This window comes from Doryrhamphus excisus, linkage group LG16, assembly GCF_037039965.1.
Source record: "Doryrhamphus excisus strain RoL-2023G ecotype Guam linkage group LG16, RoL_Dexc_Guam_v1.1, whole genome shotgun sequence".
Classification (NCBI taxonomy): Eukaryota; Metazoa; Chordata; class Actinopteri; order Syngnathiformes; family Syngnathidae; genus Doryrhamphus; species Doryrhamphus excisus.
Window position 1 is genome coordinate 2,983,822 of NC_136372.1, and position 16,842 is coordinate 3,000,663.

Genomic DNA, 16,842 nt, shown 5'->3' on the forward strand with positions numbered 1-16,842 from the left:
TTAAAGCTGTGATTTCCATAATATAAACCAATCCATGCATCAATAAACCAAAAGCTCAGGTTAAAAAGGGTTTCAATGTTGTGTGTAATTCCAAACAGAACGTGACAATGCGCGGTGTAGTCAGAGTAGTAAATGGGCTGTGGGATGAGGAACAAGGATAGCGTGCGATGCAGAGCCTTGGCAAAAGCTCTCTCCCCTTGGACGGGGCCCGGGATGAATCACTCCAGAATAGAGCAGGGCATGGAAGGAGAGAGGGAAAGATGCCGTGATGTGTTTCGTCCCGTGGCTGTCTTCCACTCTGGCTTTCTTCCCTCCTACTCCTCCTCCCTCCCTCCCAACTCCGGTCTACTCTCCCGCTCTCTCTTTTCCAGCTCTCCTGGGAGGCTGAGTAACCATGAGGAAATGCTTGGGCTCAGCCAGTGTCGGCCCGAAGAACAGATGTGTGGCCTGGAGGTGGTGAGGCGGAGACGCAACGGAAACCAAATATAAAACCAGAGTAGCGCGACGACCGCTGACGACAGAGGGCAGCAGCAGCAGCAGCAGCAATGCGACTTCCATGGGCCTGGGTGATGCCAAAATGTGTCCCTTTTCCTACAGGAAGCCTGGTTGGAATGCTGGTGTTAGCATACGTGACGCAGGCGAAAATGAAAACGAAATACATTTGTTTGGTTTGACGTAAATAAAAACTTGAGAGGACCAGGTATTCATTTTGCACCCATAAAATTTAATTTTAATTGTAGTTTAAAGCAAAGGAAAAGGAACAATTATTGTTCCTTTAGAGACTTTTGAGGAACAATAGTACCCCTATAGTCTGTCAATGGTCCTGCTTTCAGGGGTAAACAGTCTTATTTTTCAGCCTATGGCCCGATATACTCTGGATCTTGGTTTTTATAGCCTGGGAGCGATCTATACCTTTTTGGTACAAAGATTCGCTCGTGAAAAAGCGACTTAGTGCTTCCTGTCTCATCACTAAAGGGGTTGTTCGGCTTAGTGTAACTATTTGGGCAGCTGTTGGAGAGCTCTTAAGGAGGACTGTAAACATCCAGGACGGGGCTCAGGCAAACCAACGCAAGCGTCGTCATTATCGGGATGGGTGCCCCACATGCTGGCATCTTCTGGCAACGAGCTGCTGGAGATGATGGTGGTGAGGGTTCTGGCTGTTTTGACAGCGAGAGACTCCACCAGAATTCTGTGGTCTCGTCCATGTCGTATTTCAGCACTACGAGGCCTAAAATACACACACACACACACACATCCAGGGAGGTCTGACCTGCTGTATGAAAATGTGTGGAGGAAACGGAGCTCCAGGCATAGGCGGAGAAACATGTGGGACTCACTGCCTGGGACGGACTTGGACCTGCCACCCAACCCCCCCATTCTGTTGACACCATGGAAAGGCAAACAAGTTAAGATGTGTGTATTTTTAAGGGGAGGGGCTTGCAGAGAGGTGGTTGGGGGGGTATAACAAATTGTGTCAGTTGAGGAGTAGGTCAGCTGATGTGGTCTTAATTGCGGGCTCGGTGTGAACTATTGACTGCGATACGAGATTCCGGGGGCAGAGCAGTGACTCAGTCCGGGAGGAAACTGGATTAGAGGAAGTGCATTGACTGCCTGTAAGGAGGAGGTAATCAATAATCAACTATAATAACATAAATGTAATATGTCTTATCTACTGAGCCCAAAGCTCGGTCTAGACATGAGTTTTGCTTTTTCTTTGTTTTTTTGTGCAACACTTATTCCAAAAAGGCACTGAAGTATACACACAGGCAGCAATGTGAACTCTGTGGATCACATTCAAGGACTAAAACTAAAACTTGGAACCAGTTTTGTAATAGCGGTTGCCTACAGCCACAGCTTTTCCCAGGTTGTGATTGCAAACCACACATTTAGTACCATTTAGAACACTTGCAGGATTGTGTTCCAAGCCTTAATTCAACATGGGTATCCAGCCTGCCCTTTTAATAAACGGCCAGATCCGGGAGCGCTACCAAAAGATATCGCGTTCTAAGCGGTCATCAGGCACCTCCATTAGCACCCGTGTCTGAGTTCCTGTATTGATTACAGATGTGCGCTGCACCCCGTGGGCCAAGCAGATGGCAAGTTAAGAGCGGGACAGGTTTGGCGTTTGCCAAGAAAAAGAAAAAAAAAAAAGAGCACGCCGTCGCTTACGATAACCCTGATCAACAGATGTGGCGTTTATCTTGTGTTTTTTTATGCTAATTGATGGAGTTTTTGCAAACATAGACAGATAAGCACATAGTGTATGTACAATAGTAATTCACCTGCAATGCTTTCTTACACTATGGCACCAGAAAAGCTTCAGAAACAATCTGAGGGATACATTGTGGTCATCTACACCCATGCACAGTTATCAGTTATCACAACATAGCTCCTACCCTGAAAGATAGGAATCAAATATACAGTGTAGTTTTTGTACAGTAAGGGGGGGGGCATACAGTGCCACCTCAACTCAGGGCCACAACAATGTCCCCCTCACAAGGCGGGGAAAGGGTAGGGCGGTGGACAATACTGATCTCTCTCTGTGCCTGATCACATGACTAACATTACAGAGGAAGACAAGGCTGCAGTCTTACTTGAGGCCACACAGGAGCCCTTCAACACACTGGAGCTTGCATCCAGTGTGTGTGTGTGTGTGATTGCACAATGTGTGATTCCACAGCAGCTGCACAAGTTAGCATCCTCCATCATAAAATCAGGATTCCCATAAGACACATGTAAACACTGCAGTGTATTCAATTCGATTCAAGTAGCTTTAAAGGTATATTTTCTTCATCCATGCATCATTTAAATCACTAAGCATTGACTACCAAAGAGTTTCAATGAGAGACAGGTGCAGACTTCTCACCTGTCCATTGGGAGTCAGGTCGTCTTTGTGGCGCAACTCGAAGGACTCTTCCTCCTCTTTCTCTCCATAGTCCCTCCCCAGCAAACTGAAGCCCTGGCGGCAGCACAGCAACCAGCAGACACCTTGCAAAGGCATTCAAATGAGGTTAAGTGCGTCGCCTCGTCGTATCCAGGTCGAGGAATTCAGTGTGAGCGGCGGGGCGGCCTGGGTGCCGTGCAGGGGCAGCGTGCGCGCCTCCGGGACGAACTCTCCATAGAGACCCAGCGACGAGGATGCGGGGGGAAAAGCATGCGACTCTCCCCACTTGGAAATGGGAATCGGACAAAGTGTTCTACTGGCAATTCCAATAGTCCAAAGCGAAACCCAAAAAGTGTCAAACTAATCCCGGAAACAGGAACTTGGGAGTTAAAATACCTCGACGTGACTTTTAAAACATCAACAAAGTTTTCAGAATGCGCTCAAAAAGAGTAAATAAGCGACACGAGTGGGTCTCGCTGCCAAGCGCGGACCGTCTAAGTTGCAATGAAGTGTGCCACAGCTGAAGCTGAAACTAATGTGGGGGCCAGCAGCCACGCCCATTTGCCTCGCTCCTCTCATTCGATTGGCTGGGAGCAAACGCTCCCCTGAACGTCACGCCTCAAGACACGCCCATCCACACACTTGAAGACGATCACGTGTGTTGAGGTGACGATGGCGTTTCGTTCATGGAACGTACTGGATGCAAAAACATGTGTTTTAATTAATCTATTGCCTAAATATTAAGCTAAACCTAAATATTAAGCTAAAGTTAAGCAGGAATTGGTGTGATTTGAATTGTTTCTTTAACATTACAGTACGTCGTTTTTGTTAGCATATATGTTGTATACTTCCGGTTTTATATATAAAACTGATGTAAAACACGTAAACAAGTAAAAAATAACTAACAATTTAACGTAACGTAAGATAGCAGAATGTAACACCACGTATTACAGTGTTGAAAAAAATACAACATAACAGCAACGTAACAAAACATGACGTAACAAAATGTGACACAATGCATAAAGTAACTTGATTAGCATAATATTAGCATGACATTAACATGATGCAACATGACTTAACATAGTTTAGTCACAGTCATGAATTAGTGAAGTAACAGTTCATATGCGGTAAAATAACATAGCATAAGCGTGATGTAACATCATATAATACTGACTAATGTAACAGAATATAATGCGACAAAAGTAGCGGTCGTTTAACGTAACCTGATGTAACGTTACATGATGTAACGTTACATCCCCCAATTTTAGCCTTTCCTTATCAGTGGTACACCACCAAGCCAGTCAAATCTAATTGATCAAAACAATGCATTACACAATGTGCCTTACAGTAACGTAACATTATGGAACGCAAACACGCCGCTACATAACAATGTCACATAGCATGCACAGAGCCTAGTATGGAAAGACGAGCTATAGTCACTCGTCTAGTTATCCTGCGGCACAGTAAACAAAGCACAAATGCAATGCAAACTGTGTAAAAAAAAATAGTGTAGAATCAGTTAGAGCGTGCACACATGAAACATGCACAGGTACCGTATATGTATAGAAATAACATGTTAAACATTGCACAGTTATTACATAAATATCGCCATCTTAAAAACGATGGTTGAGGATGTGCGTTGCAATTATTCAAACGTGTGCACGGGGTGAGAGGGTGGGGGGGCCTCATTGCTATACCGTGGTATTTGCTCGGCTAGCTTGAATGTTGACTTTTTGCACATCCTGCTAATGAAGAACGGTGTCTCTTGCAAGAGTCTAGTGAGCAACTTCAGACACAAAGTGGCACCGTGCTTCTTTTTCAGTCGCTCTTCCACTCCCACTCAGGAACCGGTCTACACAGAACGTGCAAGTAGAAGGCAAGAGGACTGGTGCTAAACCCAAACACGTGATCCATGCAAGACCCCTCTTAATATCCCTTCATTTCCCCCCCTCTTGGCTCTGTGTAAACTCCCCCGAAACTCACAGTCAGCTGGCTTTAACTCTTTCCTTGCCAGGAGAAGAGGCCTCACCACAAACACATATTAGTTATTATTATTATTAAAGCATACATAAAATATGTTCTTTTCCCCTAAGGGCTTTGGGACATCAATATAGACTCCCATGGATGCACCCTTTCAACTGTGTGCCATTATATATCCTTCGTAGACACACTTTTAACCAGACACTATATACGTATGCCCTATATGTAAAAGCCTTCAAGAGAAAAAGCATCATTTTTCCTCCTGTATTTTTGCTCCCATGCATGCAGCAGACACATTCAATATATTAAAGTATAAAAGATAAAAGTTCCCTTCCCCCAACCCCCCAACCTTCATCTCAGGCTGAATCTTCCTGGAGCAGATCCTCCCCCATATCCTAAAACAATACACTAGGGGCCCTCCACTGCTTGGAACATATGTTTTATTTTTAGAGCCCCTCCATAAAAATGAAAAAAAAAAAAAAAAAAATCGCTCCATGCTTTTGTGGTTTTTGAAAGAACTGAATCGAGGGCAAAATACCAATAGATGCCTTTTTTTCTGATTTGGGCCACAAAAAAAAAAAATGCACAAAAGTCAGATGTTCTCCATCTCTACCCGGAGAAAACACATGATTATACACACAATTTCAATACTTCCTGGAGGCTTTGACGTGATATGATGGTTCTAGTTGCAGTGTTGTGAGAGCTGCGCACATATAATCCCCCCCCACTAAAAAAAAATCTCATGATGTTTGCCAGGAAGAGATGTGTTTGTATGGTCAATTTACAGCAGTGTTGATACAACTTTTGGCCCCTTTTTTTCTAAATCCCACACTCCCACCCCCATGCAACTTCCTGTCCGCTTTGCTTCTAGTGTAAAGTTTCCATTGGAGATAGTGTTAGTGAATTAAAGGGCACTTTTTGCCTATTAGGTTCAATTCATGTTCATTTCTTTAAACATCTTATCATGCTAAAGTCACTTTTTAAATATGTTTAACAATAATATACAGTATAATACACTGTAAAATCCAATAGCACTCGCAAATAAGATGAATAATTAGAAGTTTTTTTCCTTCAAAGTTCACCCCACAAAGTGTACCAAGTATATCTGCCCACCGCTTTGTAAAGAGCAGGCTTCGCTACACATCTCAAAATGCACTAAGGAGCTCTGCAAACTGTCAGTCACTCAGCTACAAACATGGGAACTGTAAGTCTGATGTGTTTTTTTCTTCTTCAGCGGATAGACCAAGGGGTGGGCAAACGACGGCCCGGGTAGCCACATGCGGCCCAACAAGCGTTTGAATCCGGTTTGTTATCCAGTTATTTTGTAAGTATTTCAATTTTTGACATACAAGCAATTCATTCATTCCTTCAATAAAACTAAAAAAATAAAAATTTAAATAAACTGTAAAATTCATCCGCTCATCCTCACAAGGGTCACGGGGGTGCTGGAGCCTATCCCAGCTGTCTTCGGGCTGGACTGGTGGCCAGCCAATCACAGGGCACATATAGACAAACAACCATTCACACTCACATTCATACCTATGGACAATTTGGAGTCGCTAATTAACCTAGCGGTCTAGTGGTTAGCGTGCAGACCTCACAGCTACGAGACCAGGGTTCAATCCCACCCTCGGCCATCTCTGTGTGGAGTTTGCATGTTTTCTCCAGGTACTCCGGTTTCCTCCCACATTCCAAAAACATGCTAGGTTAATTAGCGACTCCAAATTGTCCATAGGTATGAATGTGAGTGTGAATGGTTGTTTGTCTATATGTGCCCTGTGATTGGCTGGCCACCAGTTTAAGGTGTACCCCGCCTCACGCCCGAAGACAGCTGGGATAGGCTCCAGCACCCTCAACGACTCTCGTGAGGATAAGTGGTAGAAAATGAATGAATGAATGAATAATTAACCTAGCATGTTTTTGGAATGTGGGAGGAAACCGGAGTACCCATGTTGAAACTGTGACAGCAGACTCATCCAAGCATGCCTTTAAGGACCTTTTTTGCACTGCAAACAGAAAACCTCCCCCAAACCGTTCCTATAAAATCGGAAGCATGAAATTGTCCAAAATGTCTGACTTAGCTTCATAATAAAGAACCTAGCCCGATTCTTGATTGATTAATCCATCGATTAAGTGTCCTGACCAAGTACTTTTATCCAGGCCGCGCCGATGTAAACATCACGTGTCACGCTGATTAGAGACAGAAGCAGGATCCATGTTCCCACCATCACGCTCTCACTGGTTGTATGCCTCTCTTTTTTGGCTCCGACTCTTTTCCCTTTTGACTCCGAGCCGGCGGGATCCTGTTTCTCCGCAGCCCGCTGCATCGCAGCCAGAACCTCGTGCCGGATTGAGCCAGATTGATTGTCAACAGAACGGGATGTGAAATCCAGCCCTGCCAGAGCGACTCACATTTTGGGAGGGTGCGTCGGTCTTTGGGGTTTCTTCGCTTTTGAGGTTTTCACGTGTAAGCCTTCCAAGTGTGGTTGACTGGCACATAAAGAAATTATTTACTCGCTCTTATAGCTTTTTTTTTTAGTCGATGAAATTCCCTTCAAGGTCATTTGACAGCCTTCCTCGCTCAGGATTTAGGATAGGAACTGACCCCCTGTGACCTCCATACCAACACACACACATGACTCAGACAGGATATCCCCTCCACAGAGTCCAGCATTGAACTTAACCCTCATCCAGCTGTGCTACAACCAGCCCAGTCTGTCCAGGTCCAACCAACGGGGCGGGCCCACTGGTGAACAGAGGGCCGCTGTGTGAGCGCTGGTAACAGGATAGTCCGCGGGAGCCCTTTAACCGCTTCTCCACTTGACCCCCCGACTCCTGACCGTGCGGCGTCCAGCTGTGCGTTGTGGATGGTGTGCGACAGTCGGGACTGGAGAGGTGCAAAATTAGGATGGAATGATGATGATGATGAAGGGAGATAATTATGTCGACGACAGAGAAATGAGAACCATCTGCCTCTTGACTGCACGCACTTACAGTCTTACAGCTTTTAAATCAAGTTCGGTGGAAGGGAAGACGGTGGAATTCCACGCACATTTTGGAGTGGCACATCTGTTCCTGCTGGACAGAGTGGGCATCAGTCGGATCAGCTTCAACTTGTGACCTTTCTCCTCCTGGCACGGCTTCATTCCAGGAACATTCCGGGCTCTAATTGTGATTGTGTTGCAGGGTGCTGGTGGTTTTAGTAATGGGGGAGCGGGGTCTCCGATTTTAGGAATTCTAAGGATATTCTATACTGGAGGAGTCTGGTCTGGTCTTTGAGTGCTATTAGGCCAAAGCATGCAGGAAGCTCTTCTTACCCAATGTCTTTGTGGAGATACAGTACTTAACATGTACACTAATATTAAGGTTTATTTAGCTACCAGTACTGGTAGTTACCAATATCATTTTTAATGTTCTTGTAATGATTAAAATACCAGTATGGAGAAGATCTTTAACCAACATTAAATTTTTATTTAATTTATTTTATATATATTATATTTATTTTATTTGAAATTATTAACAATAATTATCCATTATAATTATTAATTTTATTAATTAAAATTAATAAAAATAATTTTAAAAACAGAAGTATAGTTCAGAACATTAATATTTCTTGATAAAGACTATTAAAAAAGTTTTATCGTTCAATATTTTTATACTATTTTTTTAATGTTTCTGTAATGATCCTTAACCAACATTCCCTTTTTGTTCTAAAACATAATAATTATTATTTTATTAAATGAAATTATTAATAATAACTATCCATTATAGTTATTAATTTTATTAATTACAATTATTAATTATAATTACTAATTGTATTAATTAAAATTAGTAAAAATAATTATAAAAACAAGTATGGTTGAGAACATTAATATTTCTTATAGCTAAAATATAGTTTTATCGTTCAATACTATTTTTTATACAAATTTTTCCTGTAATGATTAAAATACCAGTATGTAGAAGATCTTTAACCAACATGACATTTTTATTCAAAAACATAATAAATTATTTTATTAATTAAAATTATTACTAATAATTATCCATTATAATTATTAATTTTATTAATTAAAATTATTACTAATAATTATCCATTTTAATTATTAATGTTATTAATTAAAATTATTAATTTTATTAATAGTTGAAAACGTTAATATTTCTTGATAAAGACTATTAAAAATATAGTTTTATCGTTCAATACTACTGTTGATTAATGTCAGACGTCTTTTTACACTTACATGACATTTAATAAAGCTACATTTGTAGTTCAAACATTGCCGCTACAGTTTAACATTAGCGACAGATTCATTGCATATCCGTACGACCTTGCTCGGGGCCTGGAATGACTTGATCCAGACACAAAATGGCGTCTAGGACAGGTTGTGAGAGACGAGTCAGACTATACCCTATTTTTTGTTCCACCCATAATAAATTATTCAAAACCCTTTGGACAATTATATGCTTCCGACCTTGCTTGGATGAGTTTGGTGTGGTATAGAAGCCGAAGCAGTGACCTCTGATCTGACAAAAGTCTTGTAGCAAGTCTTCCCAGAAGTGTGTAAGCTCCATATTTCCTTCCGTGTTAACTTTCTGTTCCAAGTATCCGATTACTTTTGTCCGTATACTCGTAGTAGAACTTTTCCAGTAAACATCTTTGAACATTTAAATTCCAGACTTATTATCCACATATAAAAGTCTTGGTGTCAGGTCACTTCCTATCAAGTCATCCATCAAGGCGGGGGACTTTGGGGTCCAAGTCGTGACTCACAAGCCCTCACATCTCGGCCGAGTGTGCTATTCAAGGCCCACACCGTTACATAATGAGTCTCTCTCGCTTTCTGCACAAAAGACTCTGCAGCATAATAATTCACCCATTCCTGGAATTGTAAAACGTGACATTCCGCAGCGTGCGGGCGGCACGCATGAAAACGACAGGAGACATAATAGCACACTTGTCCTTATCTCCAACTGTCATCAGCAAGTTTATGGCATTTTTTGTTGGAATCAGGGAGTGAAAGATAGGCGAGGAGGAGAAATGGCAGCAGATAAAGCCGCAGCAGGGCTGAGACCAAGCTGGAGACACAACACATGACATTGCAGAAAATACAAAAGGCAGAAAAGTTCCTTTGTTGCTAATTCTGTTTCACGGAGGCAGTCTGTTAGCAACCGACAACTCATCCTTACCTTAAGCGATTAGTCCACACCTACGTAGCGCGCGGACCTTCACCAACAATGAACAAAAATGGCAAAAAACTATCATGAAGAGCTATATAGCTACATAGCTACATATAGCTATAGTAGCTACATATAGCTATAGTAGCTACATATAGCTATATATAGCTATAGCTACATAGCTATATAGCTATATATAGCAAGAGCTACATAGCTATATATAGCAAGAGCTACATAGCTATATATAGCAAGAGCTACATAGCTATATAGCTATATATAGCAAGAGCTACATAGCTATATATAGCAAGAGCTACATAGCTATATATAGCAAGAGCTACATAGCTATATATAGCAAGAGCTACATAGCTATATATAGCAAGAGCTACATAGCTATATATAGCAAGAGCTACATAGCTATATATAGCAAGAGCTACATAGCTATATATAGCAAGAGCTACATAGCTATATATAGCAAGAGCTACATAGCTATATATAGCAAGAGCTACATAGCTATATATAGCAAGAGCTACATAGCTATATAGCTATATATAGCAAGAGCTACATAGCTATATAGCTATATATAGCAAGTGCTACATAGCTATATAGCTATATATAGCAAGAGCTACATAGCTATATAGCTATATATAGCAAGAGCTACATAGCTATATATAGCAAGAGCTACATAGCTATATATAGCAAGAGCTACATAGCTATATATAGCAAGAGCTACATAGCTATATATAGCAAGAGCTACATAGCTATATATAGCAAGAGCTACATAGCTATATATAGCAAGAGCTACATAGCTATATATAGCTATATATAGCAAGAGCTACATAGCTATATATAGCAAGAGCTACATAGCTATATAGCTATATATAGCAAGAGCTACATAGCTATATATAGCAAGAGCTACATAGCTATATAGCTATATATAGCAAGAGCTACATATGTAGCTATATAGCTATATATAGCAAGAGCTACATAGCTATATAGCTATATAGCTTTTGTTTTTTCCTTTGTATGCTAGCAGGCTACTTCTTGGTTGACACAGGATATAAGATGACAAAACCGTGCTTTTTATTCTTGACCGAGGGCAACGGTTCCTTTGTGACTCAAATGACCAATGGAGAAGACAAATCCCTCTAGCACAGGTAAAAACTTCACAAAAAAAAAACACTTTTGTGACCCACCTACCTGTATGCTTGTACTTGTCTACTTCCTGGTTCATGGAGGATGACAGGAGTATAATTTTCCATTGTGGGCCAGGCGGACCATGACCTAAACAGTAAAAGAAACAGTCAAGAAAACCAGAGGAGTGCTGTTTGTGTCTGTATGTTAGCTTACAGGCTACTTCCTGGTTCAGGAAGTAGTCAAGACTACAAACTCTTTACTTTTTTTTCTGAGAGAGAGAGAGTTCCATTGTCACTGAAATGATTAAAATATAAAATAGAGACTCTAAAAAGTGGAAAAAGATATTATAATAAGCTGTTATGTTGTTAATTTCCCCTCACTTGTATGCTAGCAAACCACTTCCTGGTTCATGGAGGACCACTGGGCAGGACTATTTATCTGGGATGGGTGAAACAGTGACCTCAACAGCAAAAAAGAGACACAAACAAAATGTAAAACAAAAAGAAAAAATCATGAAGTTCAATATTTTTGTTCATTTGGTCATCCACCTGTTAAACATGTTAGCTAGCAGGCTACTTTCTGTTCCTGGTTGATGAAGAATGATGTCAGACATACCTTCATCCCGGTTCATGGGTACACCCTGGACTGGTGGCCAGCCAATCACAGGGCACATATAGTCAAACAACCATTCACACTCACATTCATACCTATGGACAATTTGGAGTCGCCGATTAACCTAGCATGTTTTTGGAATGTGGGAGGAAACCGGAGTCCCACGCATGCTCGGGGAGAACATGCAAACTCCACAACAAGATAGCGGAATTGAACTCAGGTCTCTTAGCTGTGAGGCCTGCATGCTAACCACTCCTCCATTTCTGAACAATGAAAGAAAGTGCTCACAGAATACTTTCTGTACTGTACAAGTTGCATTCAGGAACACAAACAAATCCTTTGCGTAATCCGGCTAGCTAACCAACAAATGACAATCAAAACAATAGCTCCGTCCTGGAGTGTATGGTAATCATAAACAGCTAACATGTAGCCGCTAACGGCTGCACCAAGGCAGAAGATAACTTATTGACAGTTAGAGGAGGCCGGGCAGAACGCCAGGGTCCTCCTGCTATTCTTAGCCTGCTGACTGTGTGGAAGTGGTCTGAATGGAGAACTGATGACACGTTGCCCAAATGTCAACCTGGGCTGGGTTAGCGCCGCACATATGCACGAAATCTAACAATGCTTATATATCTTTTGGGTGCTTGTTAGCTGGTGGTGCTCACCATGGAGAACCGCAGAGAAGATGGCTGTGAGTGGAGACTGAGTGTTTAGATGTTGTTTTGGATATGCACACAAGTGGAAATACTAGGAAATCAAACTAAATGTCACTCAATGAGATAAAAACTATAATCTGTCCTGTGTGTGTGTTGTCTCATGTTTCCCCCCTCAGGACTGGACCCAGGCTGTTGCTAGGTGCCGTGACCTCCAAAAGCAACATTCATGGATGCAGAGGGTGCACCCTGCAAGGAGAAGGGCTGTATTTTGTTTCTGCTCCCCCCCCCCTCTCACCCTCCACCACCACCACCACACTTGAACACACCCTTAAACACACAACGGTGGTTTACGACACATTTCCTGTGTGGCTATAAGGTTTGTGCAATGAAAGCTCACAATCAGAAACGTTATCGTTTGTGTTCTTTTGTTTGCTTTGGACACTTTTTAGCATGTCGTGTATGCTAAAATGGATTAAGGCCGCATTGCATGAAAAGGTTCAAAGGTGTGTTTGTGTTGCTAATACGATTTGTGTGGTCAAGTGTGAATGCTGAGACTTGGTCTACACCAAACAAGCGGACCAAAATCGCTTCCATCAATGGAGCTAACATGCATGGTTTTTGGAATGTGGGAGGAAACCGGAGGACCCGGAGAAAACCCACGCGCTCACAGGGAGAACATGCCAAACGGAGAATCAAACCCAGGTCTTCCCGATCTCCTGACTGTGTGGCCAACATGGTAACCACTCGCGCACCGTGCGGCCCTGACTTTATGCATATATACTTTAATTTTGGCATCATAACAGAAATACCAGCGTGAACACTAAACAAAGTTTTCAGTCTTGACCAAAGTAGTGAATTAGTGTGAAAATAAAATAAAATAAAATAAAGCTGGGATAGGCTCCAGCACCCCCGCGACACTCATGAGGGAAAAGCGGTATAAAATAAAATAAAATAAAATAAAGCTGGGATAGGCTCCAGCACCCCCCGCGACCCTCATGAGGAAAAAGCGGTATAAAATAAAATAAAATAAAATAAAATAAAATAAAATAAAATAAAATAAAATAAAATAAAATAAAATAAAATAAAATAAAATAAAATAAAAATAGGGGCATCACGGTGGTCGAGTGGTTAGCGCACAGACCTCACAGCTAGGAGACCAGGTTTCAATCCCACCCTCGGTCTGGAGTTTGCATGTTCTCCCCGGCCATGCGTGGGTTTTTTCCGGGTACTCCGGTTTCCTCCCACATTCCAAAAACATGCTAGGTTAATTGGCGACTCCAAATGGTTGTTTGTCTATACGTGCCCTGCGATTGACTGGCCACCCCGCCTCTCGTCCGAAGACAGCTGGGATAGGCTCCAGCACCCTCCGCGACCCTTGTGAGGAAAAGTGGTAGAAAATGAATGAATGAATTAAAAATAAATAGATAAATAAATAAAAATAGCCTTCAACACTTCCTGTGCACAAACCAGCAGAAAAAACAGACTTCCATCTTATTCCTCCTCCTGGCTCGACACTTCCTGTCAATCTCCTCACAGGTGCAACTGTCATTCTGCACACTCAGCACTTGACGCTGCACAAAGGCCCAAGGCGGCCCCACAAAAGAGCAAAGACAGTTGGCAAACAAAACTGGGAGGCAGACTAAATAACTGCTGTGGTGGCGGGTGGATGTGTGTTTTGTGGCTTTTGCCTGTGTGTACGTACTGTATATGTGTGTGTGTGTGTGTGTGTTCACAATGCGTCTCATCTCTATGTGTCTTTGTCAGACCACAGCTGTTGTCAATACTTAAACTCCATGCAGGTGTGTGTGTTGTGTGTGTGTCGGCGTCTTTGTTGAGCTGTCGTCGCACGCTTAGCTTGAATAAATTAGCCTTGAAAATGTGTGTGTGTGTTGATGAGATGTGTATGTTGATGATGGCCTAGTGACACTGGTGTACCCTCAAGTGTTCTCCACATTTTTGTTGCTAGAAAAGCTATGAACGGGGGCGGCACGGCGGTCTAGTGGTTAGCCCGCAGACCTCACAGCTAGGAGACCGGGGTTCAATTCCACCCTTGGCTATCTCTGTGTGGAGTTTGCATGTTCTCCCCGAGTCGTGGGTGAAATACCAAATATTTAGAACAGTTCCTAAGATTTAGGATTAAATAACAATTCAGTGGGATTATCACATCCCTTCATTGCCTAAAGGTCAACACCATGCTTGGTTCAAAATGTGAAAGGTCAAACAGCTGAGACACCAGTGGAGCCAACACCGAGGCCTGATTGGTCCCCCATGCAGTAGTGCATGCACACCCTGGGGGGGGGGATAGGCTGCTATCACAGCTCTGTTTACGGCCGCCACCAGGAAGCTGGGACAGCAGGTTCTCATGGGTAGAAGCCAACATAAACACTCATCCCGGAGAGAATCCTGCTGAATTCCAAAGTTTCCCAACAGGCTACTACAGTCAGCGTTATCTGTGTTTTGAGTTGCGCACACGCACACACACACACACACACACACACACACACACAGAAGGCAGCTCCATCCATCATTATGACAAGTAGCACTCAGCCATGATAACAGATCAGCACAACTATCACATGGAAACATCTGGGCATCTGAGTCGTGACCCGTAGTCGTCGCCCACGGTTGTGTGCGGCGGTGTCTCCTTATGTTTTGCGTAGTCATGCGACATCCCCGGTGCACGGTGCACACCCCTATGGAAAATGCACACTGCTCAAATGGGGGCGGACCAAAGCGTGATCTCAACAACTCTGGTGAGAACCAAGCCGATGACCTCCATTGGGTACTTATGACATTAGTGGCTATCCCTGTGGCCATGTTTTTCAACTCAACCAATCTTGCTGAAATTTTACACACATGTGCTTCTCAACTCCCTACAAATGATGATTCAGCCAAACACCCTAAATTTACCCTAAATAGTTAACATGGTCTATGTTTTGCCACTGCCATGCAAACCTGCACCACGGGTAGAAGACCAAGCCTGACCTCTAGTGGTTCCATGCTGCAACATACACATGTGGCCTAAAAGAAAAAAAAAAAAAATTATCCACAAATATGGAGTACCATTCATAGTTCAGTGACGCCATCGTTAAAACCACAGTGATTTAGCTTCTTATCTATTAAGACTTATTTCAAAGTAGAGAAAAATATTCCATTCCTATCACTACAAATCTTACCTTAGTTATTGTATAATTGTCTACCTCAAGTCCAATAGTCCTTAAATGTGTCAGGTATCGTGTGTTAGGTATGGATTACTATTTGAACCACGTTTTCTTTAAAACAGAGGGAAAATATTCCATTCCCAACACTACAAATCTCACCTTAGCTACTGTATAATTGTCCACCTCAAGTCCAATAGTCCTTACATGTGTCAGGTATGGATTATTATTTGAACCACGTCTTCTACAAAGCAGATGGAAGATATTCCATTCCCAACACTACAAATTGTACCTTAGTTACTTCACAATTGTCCAACCTCAAGTCCAATAGTCCTTAAATGTGTCAGGTATCATGTGTTAGGTATGGATTATTATTTGAACCAAGTCTTCTTCAAAGCAGAGGGAAGATATTCCATTCCCAACACTACAAATCTCACCTTGCTACTGTCCACCTCAAGTCCAATAGTCCTAGTCCTTAAATGTGTCGGGTAACATGTGTTAGGTATGGATTATTATTTGAACCACGTCTTCTGCAAAGCAGAGGGAACACATACCATTCCCAACACTACAAATCTCACCTTAGTTACTGCATAACTGTCCACGTCAAGTGCAATAGTTCTTAAATGTGTCATGTATCATGTGTGAGGTATGATTATTATTTGAACCACGTCTTCTTCAAAGCAGAGGGAAAAATATTCCATTCCCAACACTACAAATCTCACCTTAGTTACTGCATAATTGTCTACCTCAAGTCTAATAGTCCTTAAATGTGTCAGGTATGGATTATTATTTGAACCACGTCTTCTACAAAGCAGACGGAAGATATTCCATTCCCAACACAACAAACTGTACCTTAGTTACTTCAATTATCCAACCTCAAGTCCAATAGTCCTTAAATGTGTCAGGTATGGATTATTATTTGAACTACGTCTTCTTCAAAGCAGAGGGAAAAATATTCCATTCCCAACACTACAAATCTCACCTTTGACCTTTGTTATTCCACAGTATCTTGTACACAAGAAGTCAAAGTATAGGTGATAGTTTGAGTCAAATATATGACCGTTGTTGTGACCCAGTATGGCATCTAGATGAGATATTTAACCCTATTTTCCCCTTCACACACATCCAATGAGGTCATCTAAAGGTTAAGTTGTGTATGCTAAAGGTCATCAGATTGTGGTACAGACACACACACACACACACACATCTATGTATTTAAGTACAGAAGTCTTTGTTGCCACTTGTCTTC

The 16,842-nt window shown here is 42.1% G+C and overlaps 1 protein-coding gene and 1 long non-coding RNA gene across 2 annotated transcripts in view; one reads left to right on the forward strand and one right to left on the reverse strand.

The window, feature by feature from the left end:
• The window catches only part of plekhh3 (pleckstrin homology, MyTH4 and FERM domain containing H3), a 30,985-nt gene extending 27,577 nt beyond the window's left edge, over positions 1-3,408 (reverse strand). The window contains exon 1 of the mRNA XM_078797305.1: positions 2,867-3,408. Within this exon, the coding sequence (XP_078653431.1) occupies positions 2,867-3,001 (135 nt within the window). The 5' untranslated portion in view covers positions 3,002-3,408. The remainder of the gene's footprint in view (positions 1-2,866) is intronic.
• A 129-nt stretch (positions 3,409-3,537) lies between these two features.
• Positions 3,538-7,099, forward strand: LOC144901880 (uncharacterized). Its single transcript, XR_013630019.1, has 3 exons — positions 3,538-3,550; positions 6,099-6,188; positions 7,025-7,099. It is a non-coding gene; the product is annotated as an uncharacterized LOC144901880 (long non-coding RNA).
• Positions 7,100-16,842: the final 9,743 nt, after the last annotated feature.